Consider the following 14,240-nt stretch of genomic DNA (forward strand, 5'->3'; position numbering starts at 1 on the left):
CAGTCATATTTACTCAACCACAATTGTCGGATTACGTCATTGAATAAGTTTACTAAGCAGGTATGTTCTGCCTTATGTCATACCTAATCAAAACCAACTTAAATATAATGGAAATTATTTCATAAAAAGTCACTCATCCTATACTGACAGTACAACACTTGTACTACTTGATAGCAATCGATGTCTTTTTCATTACGCAAGCAATTTTTATAAATATATTCTGTACGCATTTCTTTTAAACTTTTTGCGTATCTAACATTTTAAATGCGTAATTGGTACGCAACAATTATTTTTCAATGCGTCATTCTAGGCGTATTTTACCCGGATACACAGCATATCTAGGCCTGTGAGTTGTATACATCAAAGACATTTTTTGTTCACTGGTTTACAGATTTTTTTTGTTAGGAAAATCTTTACACAATTTCAAAGTTTGTTTTGTTCATGAACAGTTTTCAGAATTTATGTGTACACCTTTAGACTTGTAACATGTGTTATATCTGGGATTAGTCTTTCTGAGTCTCGTCCGAGATTCGAACCCACACCCTCAGAGTCAGGCACCTTAATTGCCAGCACACAATGTCAGCCACAACCCGAAACGTGGCCTCGTTAATAGGTAAACTTGAACTTATGAATACACAATGCCATTTAGAAAGTGGTCAAACAAGTGGAAGCCGCGGTGACTGAGCGGGTTAGGCGGCTGACTTTGTGTGCTGGCGATTAGGTGCCTGACTCGGAGGGTGAGGGTTTGAATCCCAGATGAGACTCAACCCCAAAAAGTATTGAATCTGTACTTTACTAAGAACATGTAATCATTTGACGTTACATTTGACCACTTTCTAAATGGCATTGTGTATTCATACCTTTAGCTTTAGACTTGTTCTACATTTTTCCTTAAAAACATTGCCATCTTAATGGATTCTCTAATTTCGAAATCTTGAACCTGTACAATCACATTAAAAAAGTATGAAACAAGTAAATGTACCTTTCAGAATATAGCTCCGTAAGTTTTCGGTTTGCAAAATTTGTAAACCAAACAAATATAACATACATAAATCTGGAAGAGAAATATTGTCAACACATTCAACAGGCAGAAATAAATGATGGACATACATTTGTGAATACAAAGATGGAATCAAGCGATGAGATGCCAAATAAATTGATGTATAAATTGTAAAATAAAGTACCTGTGGTTGTGCCATGGGATCAAACGGTGCAAGTTGATGGTCAGACTAAAAAGCAACAAACACAACGCTAGTAATATGACAACAACAAACAAAATATCAGAGCACAAAACAAATATCCGAGCACAAAACACTCTCCGGGGTATGAGACTTACTACACGGCCACAGTCATCTTCCTTACAAACAATTACAAGAAACATTCCATGTCACATTCTGCTTGGTAACCTGAGAATCAAGGGTTCAGTCATGCAGAAACTGATTGTGTCATTCTAAGATGAAATTCAAATATATGAAACAAGCTGATTATACTGGGTCGTGCTTACTGAGTATTAAGCATCAAATAATATCAACAGCCATTTTAATGAGTGAGTGAATAAGGTTTTATGCTGCTAACAGCTTAGTGCAATATTCCTGCAATAACATGGCAATGACACCAGAAATGGGCTCACCCTTTGGAGGAATTGAACCTGGGTCTTTCTTGTAAAGAGTGAACACTTTAACCACTAGGCTACACCACTGACCCTCTCACTTTCATGAGAACGAGTTAAGAAAAATGTTCATCTTATTTATATAAATTACAATAACAAAGGCCTGAATAAGGGTGCAACATTGGTCAATAGCCTGAGTCTGATTAAAGTACATAATTCTATCTCATAAACTTGCACCTGGTGCAACCTTAGGTACTAACATTGTTGCACTAATAATAAAAAGGTTGCACCTGCTGCTCAATATAAAATCATATTTAATGCACAAGCTGTAGTATTGATGATTCTGAGTCTGGTAAGATCATTCTATTGTACTTGGTAAAATTACATGACATGATCAGGAACAGTCAATCAATCACTGTCTGTGTAGTCATCAGTCACTGCTATTCAGTTCCTCATCATTCAGTGAGGTGAGGTGAAATTGGGTTTAGCGTCGTATATTGGAGAATATTCCGGACTCACCATATGCTGTTTGCATGCGAAAACGCAAAGTGTTATGTGTATGAGTGGCTGCTTGTACTAGCCCAGACTGAAGCTGGTTTTATAGTGCTAGCCCACTGAGATACCATGCCGCGTGAAGTGAAGCATGCCATACCCCACTCAGACACATTATACTGACTGACAAATGTTCCGACCAGTCCTTGTTGTACCCATTAATCACACAAAGCCAGGCAGGGACCAACAAGTACCATATATTTTGTACAATGATCTTTTTGGTATGACGCGGTCGGGGATCGAACCCGCGACCTTCCGCTCTCTCATCATTCAGTGTTCCAGGTTGAGTCTGTGTTCTTTGAACAACAATATATTAACATGCTGGACTGGGTACGAGTTGGTATAAATATGAGGTTGAATATTGCAGTTTCAGGTTGTAAATTATATTGATAAATTATTCAGTCAAACGAACCATAACAGAAATATGTGGATAATGGTCTGATGAAGTCGGTAGGATTGGGAGAGATATGCTTGCAACCACTATCATGCTCATACAGAAATGAAACGAGAGCTAGATGATGCTGATTTCGGTGAAACTATAATGCGATGCAGCTTGATCTAAATTCTATGGCAAATAAATACATTGTGCCCTGCATGATGGGTGTATTAACTCAGAGGAATAGGGTGATGAGTGATACTTTATTCATCATAGCTTTGTATTGATCATGACATCATGTTGACAATATGCTTTGTTGTTTCATCCATGTTGCATCAAGCAACGATGCACTCAGCAATATTCCAGCTACATGGCGGCGGTTTGTAAATAATCGAGTCTGGACCTGACAATCCAGTGATCAACAGCATGAGCAATGATCTACACAACTGGGATACGATGACATGTGTCAACCAAGTCAGCGAGCCTGACCACCCGATCCCGTTAGTCGCCTCTTACGACAAGCATGGGTTACTGAAGATCAATTCTACCCTGGATCTTCACGGGTCCCGACAGTCACTGCGCCTGACAAACTATTCCATTTTGTTGCTCTCATGACAAAAGTGGTTCTTGGAGGCTCATGTTCTCACTCAGAATCCCCATGCTTGTTGTGTTGATAAAGACACTGTGATCATTATCAGCAGAAGTTTAACCTTACCTTTCTGTAATGATATTGCCAACTGTGCATTACAACAGAATCTATGTCTACAACAGCACCAACACAATGCCTCTACTCCAAAATGCACACTTGCCACACTCACTGCAGGAAAGCAGCATAGCTTCTGATCCTGCTTACTGTCAAGGGCCACAACTCTGGACATTCTATTGTGAAATTTCAATTTACTGTTATATTTATATAAATGGTCCCAAAATACAGGTAATATCTAGGTCACACAAGATCCACCCACAAGACAACTTACACACAACATAAAACTTCCTAGAACACGGCAGAGAATGTGCATTATGTCCAGTGATCTACATTCAGTCAACACATGTTACATCTAGTGGAAGCCATGACGAGTCAGCTCTAGCTTTCCGATTTTCAAAGTTCCACTGTCCTCTAGTTTTGAGGTGGTTGCAGCAAAGGAACAAAACATGTTAGTGGTGTAATTGTGAGTCTTACAAGAGTCACCTCCCCTACCTTTCTTTCATGGTTCCATTCTTGGGTCAGAGCTGAGACTTCCTCTTTATGGAATGTTTCCGATCTTGAAGAGTCTTCTCATATGACTTTTTTAACCTCTCTTCCATTTCTGACAGCTCCACCTGGTGCTGTTCTTTAAGGGCGGATAACTCTGACTGCAGGGCTGTCAATTGTTCAGTCATCTCTCTTTCTCGTTCCTACAGACAAATTGCAGGTTCAAAGCCTGACGACACCTATTATGCCACAAAGTCTCTTGGCTAAGACGAATTAGCCGTTTTCTAAATAATCAATGCTGACCATGACATATGACAGTCTTCACCAAACTCTTCCACACAGAACCATGCCAGGGAATACATGGACCACGCTTGATGATAAAAGCATTATACTTTTTGAGATGGTGTACATATCTCAATGAGAATTTTTGTCATGTGACCTTGACATTTGACCTCATGTCATGCAAGAAAAGGATTGTAAAGGACTAGAGGAAACGAGAAACTGACAATCATATGACAATGTTTTAAACAAAAATTATTCACTCAATGAATAAATGAGTAACTTATCTTAACTCAAAATTTCAAAGAAGGACCTGTCCTATTCACCAAGTATAATAATTAAAGCTTGAAGGATGTCTATCTGAATGACCTGCATGAAGTGTCATATATCAGAACTGGTATTACATCTATGATTAGGACAGTGTAGGTCAGTGTGAAGAGCATGACAGGCTAAAAGTCAAACCTGCAGAAAATTTGGTGTAAAATACCATACGTAAAGTAAGTTAACTCCTTCTTTGTGTTTTGCTTATGGTGAAACATAAAAACATACTTTAAACTATGACGTCCCTGCATTCAAACCTTGCCAAAGCACTGTGACTGACATCATCAACAAAATGTATCTGCACAGTAGAACTTGAAAGAATATCTAAGAGTAGTGTTGGGAATCGGAAACCAAATCCACTAATGATTATTGGACGACTTGTGGTGAACGATTATTGATTATAATTGATTTATACATTTTCAATGTGATCACCAATTTCAAGGATTTTTCCCCAGTTGTTTTCTAATTAATGTTAATGTAGTTATTCTGTTTATTTATGCAACAAATATTTATCAGTATATCTCATTACGTTCACAATAGATGTAACTTTATTCATAGACAGGTTACAGTAATATTTACCGTTGTGATGAATACGAAACTGTGAATACAATGCACTTAGCATTATGCTGTTGAGCGCATGTTTGTTCATGAATATTCGTCAAATTTAATGATTAGTTTACTTCGCTCAAGTGTTGTTATACTAAAACAACAAAATTCTGATTAATCGAAAATATGATTTTACAATCGACAATTATGTTTAATCCATCTTTAGATCGATTTTCGATCATTGGACCACCACTATCTAAGAGTTCTCATATTTATCTATTTCCCTAAGATTTGCATGCTAACAAGGTCCAGGAAAGCTGTTGCTGTATGATGGTAAGATGCAGCACTGGTAGTGACCACACTGACCAGCGGTCACCCGACTGAGTACAGTACCTGCAAGGCCTCCTCATGTTCCTGCTGCATCTGCTCATGCCTCTCCTGAGCTTCATGGATATCCTTGTACAGCTCCTCAACCTGCTCATGATGCTCGTGGACGATCTGCTGCTCTCCACGGTGACTCTTGTCTGAAATACACTCTCACTGATACTCACAATACTCACTGGCTTTTGGCTTGGGTCAGTTGGTCTATTAGCTTGGGTCATGTTATGTTAGCTTGGGTCAGTTGGTCTAGTTAGCTTGGGTCAGTTAGTCTAGTTGGCTTGGGTCACTTGGTCTAGTTGGCTTGGGGTCAGTTGGTCAGTTGGCTAGTCAGTTGGTCCAGTTAGCTGAATTGGCTTGGGTCAGTTGGTCTAGTTAGCTTGGGTCAGTTGGTCTAGTTAGCTTGGGTCAGTTGGTCTAGTTAGCTTAGGTCAGTTGGTCTAGTTAGCTTGGGTCAGTTGGTCTAGTTAGCTTGGGTCAGTTGGTCTAGTTAGCTTGGGTCAGTTGGTCTAGTTAGCTTGGGTCAGTTGGTCTAGTTGGCTTGGGTCTTGGTCAGTTGGTCTAGTCTAGGCTTGTTGGTCAGTTGGTCTTGGTCCTAGTTAGCTTGTCCAGTTGGTCACAGCTTAGTCACTCAGTTGGCTTAGCTTGGGTCCAGTTGGTCTAGTTAGCTTGGGTCAGTTGGACATTTAGTATTTGGGTCAGTTGGTCTAGTTAGCTTGGGTCAGTTGGTCTAGTTGGCTTGAGTAAGTTAGTCTAGTTAGCTTGAGTCAGGTTGTAAAATGCTTAAGGTAACGTAAACATGCTAAAGGATGAAGATTTTGAGCTATTTAGGGCTGCTCAATGTTTGGACTAGTAAATATGGTAGGACTTTGATAACAAGTAGGTCTTGGATCAATGGTAGTATTAGGCATGCTGAGTGAGTGAGTGAGTTGGGTTTTACGCTGCTTATCAATATTCCAGCAATATCATGGTGGGGCACACCAGAAATGGGCATCACACATTGTACCCATGTGGGGAAATGAACCCAGGCCTTTGGCGTGACCAGCGAACGCTGTAACAACCAGGCTACAGCACCGGTAATTAGGCATGGAAAAACTTCATTAACATGATTAAAAGCTGCTGACCCCGGGTACTACATGGCAGGACTTGTAAGACAGGACTTAGATAATCTAGGATGAATGAAAGAGTGAGTGAGTGAGTATGGTTTTACGCCAGTTTTAGCAATATTCCAGCTATATCAAGGCAGGGGACACCAGAAATGGGCTTCACACAGTCTTAGATGAGAGAACAGGTCGGACTCAGATTTGAGGAAAGGTAGGATACAGATCAATGATACATCTGTGATCTATAGAGTCTGATCTACAGAAGGACCGAGATATGACTGACTGAGATTTACGTCGCTTTTAGCAATATTCCAGTTACATCACGGTGGGGGACACTAGAAATGTTCTTCACACATTGTAATGTGGGGATTGGAACCCGGGTCCTCAGAGTGACGAGCCAACGCTTTAACCACTAGGGTACACACACACACACACACACACACACACAGAGATATGAGTATGAGGTAGGACTTGGTGAGTGAGTGAGTGAGTTTAGTTTTACGCCGCTTTTAGCAATATTCCAGCAATATCACGGCAGGGGACACCAGAAATGGGCTTCACACATTGTACCCATGTGGGGAATCGAACCCGGGTCTTCAGCGTTACGAGCGAACGCCTTAACCACTAGTCTACCCCACCACCCCCAGGTAGGACTTAGACTGAAGGTAGTATTCAGAAACAATGTAGGAGTCAGATCCAAAGGACACAGATCTAAGGTAGGATCTGATATGTAGCCACATACAATACTCAAAAGTCAAATTTTCAAAAAATTTGAGTAAGACATAAAAAAAGAGTAATTTAATTTTGACTAAGTGCCAGTCATTTACAACTCGGTCAGTCTATCGCAGCTTGGAACAATGTTTTATATTTCATGCCTTTAATGTAGAAAATGACGTATGTTTTGACATTTGTGAAACGTGTGAAAAGACTCCTGAAGCAGTAACTGTGAGATAAAAACCAACAACATGTACAAACTTACTGACAGCTTCGTTGAGTGATTCTTCAAACAAATTCTCTTTTTCAGCTAACTTGGTGTTGAACTCTCTCACAAGCTGTTTGATCTTCACAGCGTGATCTTCCTCAATAGACCTGTGTTCTTCAAGTTTATCCTTTTCCATCTTTTCAACCTCATGTGAATGTAACTTTGTCATTGAATCAATCTCTTCCTCTTTCTCCTTCCTTAACAGCTGTAACTTCTTTTCCAGTTTCTTGATTTGTGATTCCAACTTTTTGATTTGACCTTCAAGTTCAGTTTTCATTTCACCCTTTTCTTTCAAATTTGCAGACATTTTGTCACTCAGTGTGTTATTTTCAGAGTTCAACTGTTCAATATTTGTCATCAATTCACTTTTCATTTTATCTGACATTTCAAGTTTTTGAACTGTTTCTTCAATTTCCTTATCTTTTTCTTGCACTACTTTGAGATGGGAGGATTCTAACTGTTCTGTCTGCTTCAAGAACTCTTTCGAGGCATTTTGTTTCTCAGACTTCTCTTCATCAAGAGTTATTTTCAAATTTTCAATAACAGTTTGTAAAGAAGATATTTTTTCTTTAGCTCTGGCTGTTACTTCTTCCTTCTCCTCAATCATCTGCTTTTTCATCTGAGCCAGGTAAGTTTCTGCCTTTTTCTTGTATTCTGAAACTTTGGAATTATTTTCTGTATCTTGTTTTGAGCTGTACTGTTTGATTTCCTCACTGTGTTTGTCAGCCAATTCCTTCAGCTGTTTGTCACTCTCTTCTTTCAATCGTTCTCTCTCCACTAAACTTTCATTCAACTTCGCTTCGGACTCTCCTGTGGCTTGTTCACTCTGTCGTAAAGTCTCTAACGTGGAAGTCAGTTCTGTACATTTCTGTTGGAAATCTGAAACACTTTGTTTCAGCTGTTGATTCTCTGCCTCAAGGTTGGCAACTGTTGCCTCACCCTGCTTAAGAGAATCTTCAAGCGTTTGTATCACTGATTCTTTCTCTGAAATAGATTTCTGTTTTTCAACAACCTTTTGACTCAGTTCATCACAGGAAGACTGTTGACTATGTTCAATTTCCTTCACAAGGTTTTCTTTCTCTTCCGCGTCTCTCTTCAGTTTCATTATCTCTTCATCTTTTACCTGCAGGGATGAAGTAACCTGCAAGATTTCTTGGCTCAATTGATCCTTCTCAGATGACACTTCCTGAACTCGGTTCTCAGTTGACAATAAACTCTGTCTCACTGTTTCAAGCTCGTTTTCCTTATCATTCAAAGTCTTTGACATCTCATCCAGTTTTCGTTCAAGATCAATAATGGTATCCTTAGAAGTCCCTCCAGCTTCTTGAAGTTGCAGCAGACGTGTATTTGCATGGGACAACTCTGAGGATACTTCCCCTTTATTCTTTACCTCCTTCTTCAACCTGTCCTCCAGGTCAGCAACCTTCCCCTTATTTTGTTCCTGAATCTCCTTGAGTTTGGCTACATATTTCTGTTTAATCTCCTTCATCTTCCCTTTCCATGATGTCTCAACTGTTTCCATATCTCTCGATGTTTAGCTGCCTGGTCTACAAATTTCTGTTCATTTTCCTGGACTTTTTGCTGCAGAGATGTCTGCAACTCTGCTGAAGTCAACTGTGCATTGTTCTGCACATCGTGCAACTGCTGCTTTAGAAGAGTTACCTCCTCTTTGACTGCAACTTCCTGTCGCTCTAACTTTCCGCGATACTCCTCGAGCTGACTCTCATAACTCTGAATACATTCCTGCAATCTCTCCTCTGTACTGGACACTTTGCCATTAAGTTCTTTTAATCTTATTTGTAGTTCACCATCATTTGCAACCATTTCAGAAATCCGAGTTTCATAATCTTGCACGATCCTTGAATGTTCCTCCTTCAAGTGTTCGGCTGCCGCCTCCTGAGCAGCCTTGTCTTGTTGCAAGTTCTTGAAATTATTCTCCAGTTCTGACAACTGTAGTGTAACTTCCTGAACTTGAACCTGTCCAGATTTCAAAGATTCACATTCTTCACTCAAAGACTGTATTTGGTCATCTTTATTCTGAGCAGTTTCATTGAGTGCTTTAAGCATCTCCTCCATTGAAGAGTTCTCTGTCTGGAGCATAGTTACCCGCCCTTGATGATCCTGGAGCTGAACATCCTTCTCTTGAATTTCTTGCGTATGTTTTTCCTGAACCTCAGATAGTTTTTCATTGAGTTCACTAATCACAGATTCCATCTGACTAATTTTCCCTTTATACTCACTCACAGTTGATTCACACGCACTCTGGCCTGACTGTTTCTCTGTTTCCAGAGCCAACATCAGGTTGCTGATCCTAGTTTCTTTCTCATTCAACCGTTGTCTTAACTCCAACAGCTCCTGCATCTTTTCATCTCTCTCTGAATTAAGATCAGCAAGTTCTGTCCTATGCCTCTCAATTTCTTCCTGAAGAGACTTTACCTGTGCCTCAAATGACTCTGACATTTCTGTCAGTTTGGAGGAATGTATGGATTCAAGTTCACTTTTCTTTTGCTCATTCTCCTCAGAGCTCCTTTGAAACTTTGAATCAAATTCATCCTGAACAGTTTGAAGTTTACATTTCCACTCCTCGACTACTTCCTGAATGGCAGTTTGGTGGCGCTCCGCTTGGTCCCTGAGCTGTTGCTCACGCATGTCCTCAAGGCTCTTGGTGACGTCTTCCATCCCAAGTTCCTTCTGCTGAGTGAGCTCCTGGATCTTGGTTTCAACTTCTGCATCCTTCTCCCTTAGCTTCTCCTCAAACCTTTCCTTGATCTTGCCCATGGTCTCCTTGAACTTGGCCTGCTTCTCCTCAAATTGTTTCCGGAAGCCATCCTCCAACTTCAGCATGTTTTCCTTCTCTGCAGCCAGCCTTTGCTCCAAGGACTGGATCTGGTTGGTGTACTGCTTCTCCATGTTTGTCTTGTCAATGTTCATCATATTCACTTTCTCCTCCCATTCCTTCTGCTTCTGGGCATTCTCCTCCTGATGTTTCTGTTTCGTCTGGTCTGCAGACTCCTTCAGCTCCTTGATCTTCCCCTTTGCCTCAGCTCTCAGCTGATTGAACTTCTCCACATTCTGAGCAAGCTTTCCTTCCATGGTCTTAATGTCTTCATCCTTCTTGAGGACAGTCTTTACTGTTTCTCCTTGCTTGTCTTCCAAAGATTTGACAAATCCTGTGTTGTCATCAATGACTGTTCTCAGTGCTAGAATTTCATCATCCTTTGAACTTAATGTCTTCTCAGAGTCTACTAACTTCTGGACATATTCAGTGAGATCCTTCTCTAGTGCAGCAATTCTTCCCTCCAAGACCTCCTTCTCTTCAGAAGCCTGTTGGCTAAAGGTCTGTTTACTCTCCTCCAACTTTTCTGCCAACTCTGTTTTTTGCTTTACCCAGTTGTTCCAAAACAGATTCTAGTGATGTAAGTTTATCTTCCATGTTTGCTTTCTCCTTCTCAATATCAGCTTGACACTCCTCCAGTGTCTTCACTGTCTCCTTAAGCTGCCCGATGTACACATCCTTCTCGGAGCCTCGAGCTTCGATGTCACTTCGTTCCAGAAGGATCAACTCTTTGTCAGCCTCTAGCTGTTTCAACTGCTCATCCTTCTTCACAACCTCCTCCTCCAACTCTCGAACCCGATTCTCAATGGTCTGCAGTTGTGACTGAGATGCTGTAACAACTTCTGACGTCTGCTGCTTTTCGGACTCAGATTCATCCAGTTTTTGTTTGAACTCTTCAACTAGCTGTCCTTTCTCACTCTGCAGTGCATCTATTTGATGATGCAAACTTGCAAGTTCCTGATTTTTACTTTCAATCTGATTTAGTAAGTCTGTTTTTCGGCTTCAGCCAAAGATGTTTTCTCATCAAGAGATTTTGAAAAGTCAACTTGATCTGAACTCATCTGCTGACACTTTTCCACCATATGAGTGTGCTGAACTTCAAGTTGCTCTCGCTGTGATGTCAACTCCTGTACGCGATTCTCACTTTCAGTCCTGAATGAATCAAACTCATCCTTTAACCTCACACTACTCTCTTCAAGCTCCTTCTTACTTAACTCCAAAGCATCAACCGCGGACTGCAACTTGGATATCTGTTCCGTCAATGATGTCTTAACATCTTCAAACTTCGAGTCGAACATTCTCAAGTTCTTTCTTAACCTTCACATTCTCCTCCTCCTTTTCAACAAGGTCAGTCTGCAGCTTGGCGATCTGTTTCTCGTAGTCACCGGTCCTTCCCTCCAGCTCACACTCCTTCTCCTCCATGGCGGCCTTGACCTCCTTCAGGTCCTGCTCCAGGGATTCCAGTTCCGTCTTCTTGTCCTGGAGAAGCTGTTCCTGCTGATCCTTCACTGTCTGCAGCTGGGCCTGGTAGTATGCCTCCAGTTCTGTGTTCGAGCCTGCCAGGGCCTGAAGGACAGAAATGGGTGGGTGAGATGAGGTGAAATGGGATTTAATGCTGATATTACTGTATTTATATCTTGACGTACATGTAAGTGTGTCTGCTTGAACACTTTTGAGACTTATGCCAGTTTTACAGAGTGAACCCACTGATGTATGAGACAGTGTAATACAGCTACCTAACTCACACACAGCTTACTGACTTTGAGCCAGTCATCCCATCAATACCAAGCAAAAGCCTTTGGGTATTATGTGGCCAGGAATTCAATCATGATGTAGAGTCTCTATCCAGGTGTGTGACTTTATCTGAGAGACATGATGATAGAATTGCATGCCTTTTTCTTGACAGGTCTGCATTACCTGGTTATGCTTCCTTGTCATTTCCTCCATCTGCTGAATGAAGTTGGCTGCTGCGGCTGCCATGTCGTCCTGGAGCTTGCTCACCTGGTTCTCCAGCTCAATCTTCTCCTACACAGAGTCATCTGGTTACTCACACTGCATATGCTAACTCTTGGACAAACGGGAGGATTTTATTGTCATTCATATTTTAATAACTATCGAATGAGTTCTATACTGCTTTTAGCAATATTCCAGCAAAATCACTACAGGGGACACTAGAAACAGGCTTCAAAGATTGTACCACACGTGGGAATCGAAGCTGGGTCTATAGCGTCACAAGGGAACACTTGTAAATAAATTGGCTAACCACCACCCCAAGAAACTATACAAAGAATAAAATGACCTATCTGACATAAACGTCCATTGAGCCAATACACAATTAGACTGAAATGGGCCAAACATTCAGTCAATCACTAAGTAAGTCGCCCCAAACATTTGCTATAACTCATCTAATCAAGTCAAACACCCACTGAGCAGAGTAAAAAACTGACTAAATCTTTTCGTATATCAACTGAATTAAGTCGCAAGTCAAGTTGCACATTCACCCAGTTAGGTCACACTCATGAAGTCAAGACGAAAAATGACTGACTCTGGTCAAAACAATCATTGTGTCAGATCAAATGAAGACCAAGTCCAGTCAAACACTGATCTGGGTCAAACACTGGCCAAGGCAAGTCAAACATTCATTGACACAAGTCAATTCCGAAGCTACTACATGAAACTTGTTAGATTTGTTTTCCAAAGAGTCACGTTCAGTCTAAATTAACCTGATTTATGCGCTCAAGTACTGTAATGTAAAATGCACGGCTCCTTTTCTATTTTTTTATAACATCATAGTAATCGCTAATTATACTTTGGAATTTGTTGCGGGTACGGGTTGACCACCCAAACGACAGCTTCCGATGAAGCATGTTTTACTATTTGTTGGTTTCTTATTAATTATAATTCCACTACGTTTTGTTACTTGTGAAAAATACACAAATTCTGGAAGTCATTAAAATGTCAGCATCTCAACCTATACCATCTTATTTATATCATATCAATTGCGAATCATGAATAATAAATAATGGGTTTCGAAGAGTCAAAATTATTTCCATGAATTGTAGAGGCATTGGCGATAGTCTTAAGAGAAAACAAGTATTTAGATTCCTCAAAAGAAAAAAGCGCCCATATATTGTTTACAAGATGTTCATTTTACAAAACAACAAGAGCAGTTTATCAAACAACAATGGGGTTACTCGGAATGTTATTTTAACTCATTCAAATCAAACGCTGAGGGGAACGGCAATTCTTTTCAACAATAATTTTGAATTTTATGTTAGTAAAGAATATCCTGATGCAGAACGTGGAAATTTTAAAGCCATTGATATTGAAATTGAAAATAAGACATATCTGTTTATAAATGTATATGGCCCAAACGAAGATACTGAATTTTATGAACAAATAATCAACATTCTAAATGAATCTGACTCGAATTCTTTATTCTTTGTGGAGATTGGAACTGTGCTTTAAATCCTATACTTGATCAATTTAATTATAAAATGTAAATAACCCTAAAAATAGAGCCAAAATAAAGGATATTATATAGAGTTATATGATTTGAAAGACCCTTGAGACTACATAACCCAACTGAAAGGAGGTATACCTGGCCAGCCTACCCCTTTAAAACAATCACGCCTTGATTATTTCCTTGTTTCTCACAATCTCCTCTCTTCAGTAGAATATACCAGCATAGATCCAGGTTTTAGAACTGATCATTCTCTCAAGTAGAGATAAGTTTGCACTCAAATGAGGTCAAACGAGGTAAGAGTTATTGGAAGTTTAATAACTCTTTATTAAATGATCCTGAATATGTAAAACTAGTAAAAATACAATACACCTAAACTTGTGAGGAATACGAAAACCCGAAGTTTTGGAATTTCAGATCAACTTTTATGGGAAATGATATTATGTATGGTCAGGGTAAAACCATACTATATTCGTGGTAGTAAAAAAGGACAGAGAAAAATGAAAAGAAATTATCTGAAAAACTCGTAATTATGACAATAGAGTTAGATGAATCGACAAATACTGAAGAAAAAGAAGAATTACTGCATTATATAAATGAAAT

General features: G+C 39.9%; 1 protein-coding gene across 1 annotated transcript in view; it reads right to left on the reverse strand.

The window, feature by feature from the left end:
* Positions 1 to 14,240, reverse strand: part of LOC124270530 (golgin subfamily A member 4-like) — a 56,584-nt gene that overhangs the window by 16,300 nt on the left and 26,044 nt on the right. Inside the window, 9 exon segments of the mRNA XM_046705549.1 lie at positions 3,736 to 3,788; positions 3,791 to 3,932; positions 5,269 to 5,399; positions 7,336 to 8,865; positions 8,868 to 10,710; positions 10,712 to 11,174; positions 11,342 to 11,424; positions 11,459 to 11,740; positions 12,092 to 12,199. Of these exon segments, the coding sequence (XP_046561505.1) occupies positions 3,736 to 3,788; positions 3,791 to 3,932; positions 5,269 to 5,399; positions 7,336 to 8,865; positions 8,868 to 10,710; positions 10,712 to 11,174; positions 11,342 to 11,424; positions 11,459 to 11,740; positions 12,092 to 12,199 (4,635 nt within the window).

This window comes from Haliotis rubra, unplaced genomic scaffold, assembly GCF_003918875.1.
Source record: "Haliotis rubra isolate DU_JTF1 unplaced genomic scaffold, ASM391887v1 Scf1523, whole genome shotgun sequence".
Classification (NCBI taxonomy): domain Eukaryota; kingdom Metazoa; phylum Mollusca; class Gastropoda; order Lepetellida; family Haliotidae; genus Haliotis; species Haliotis rubra.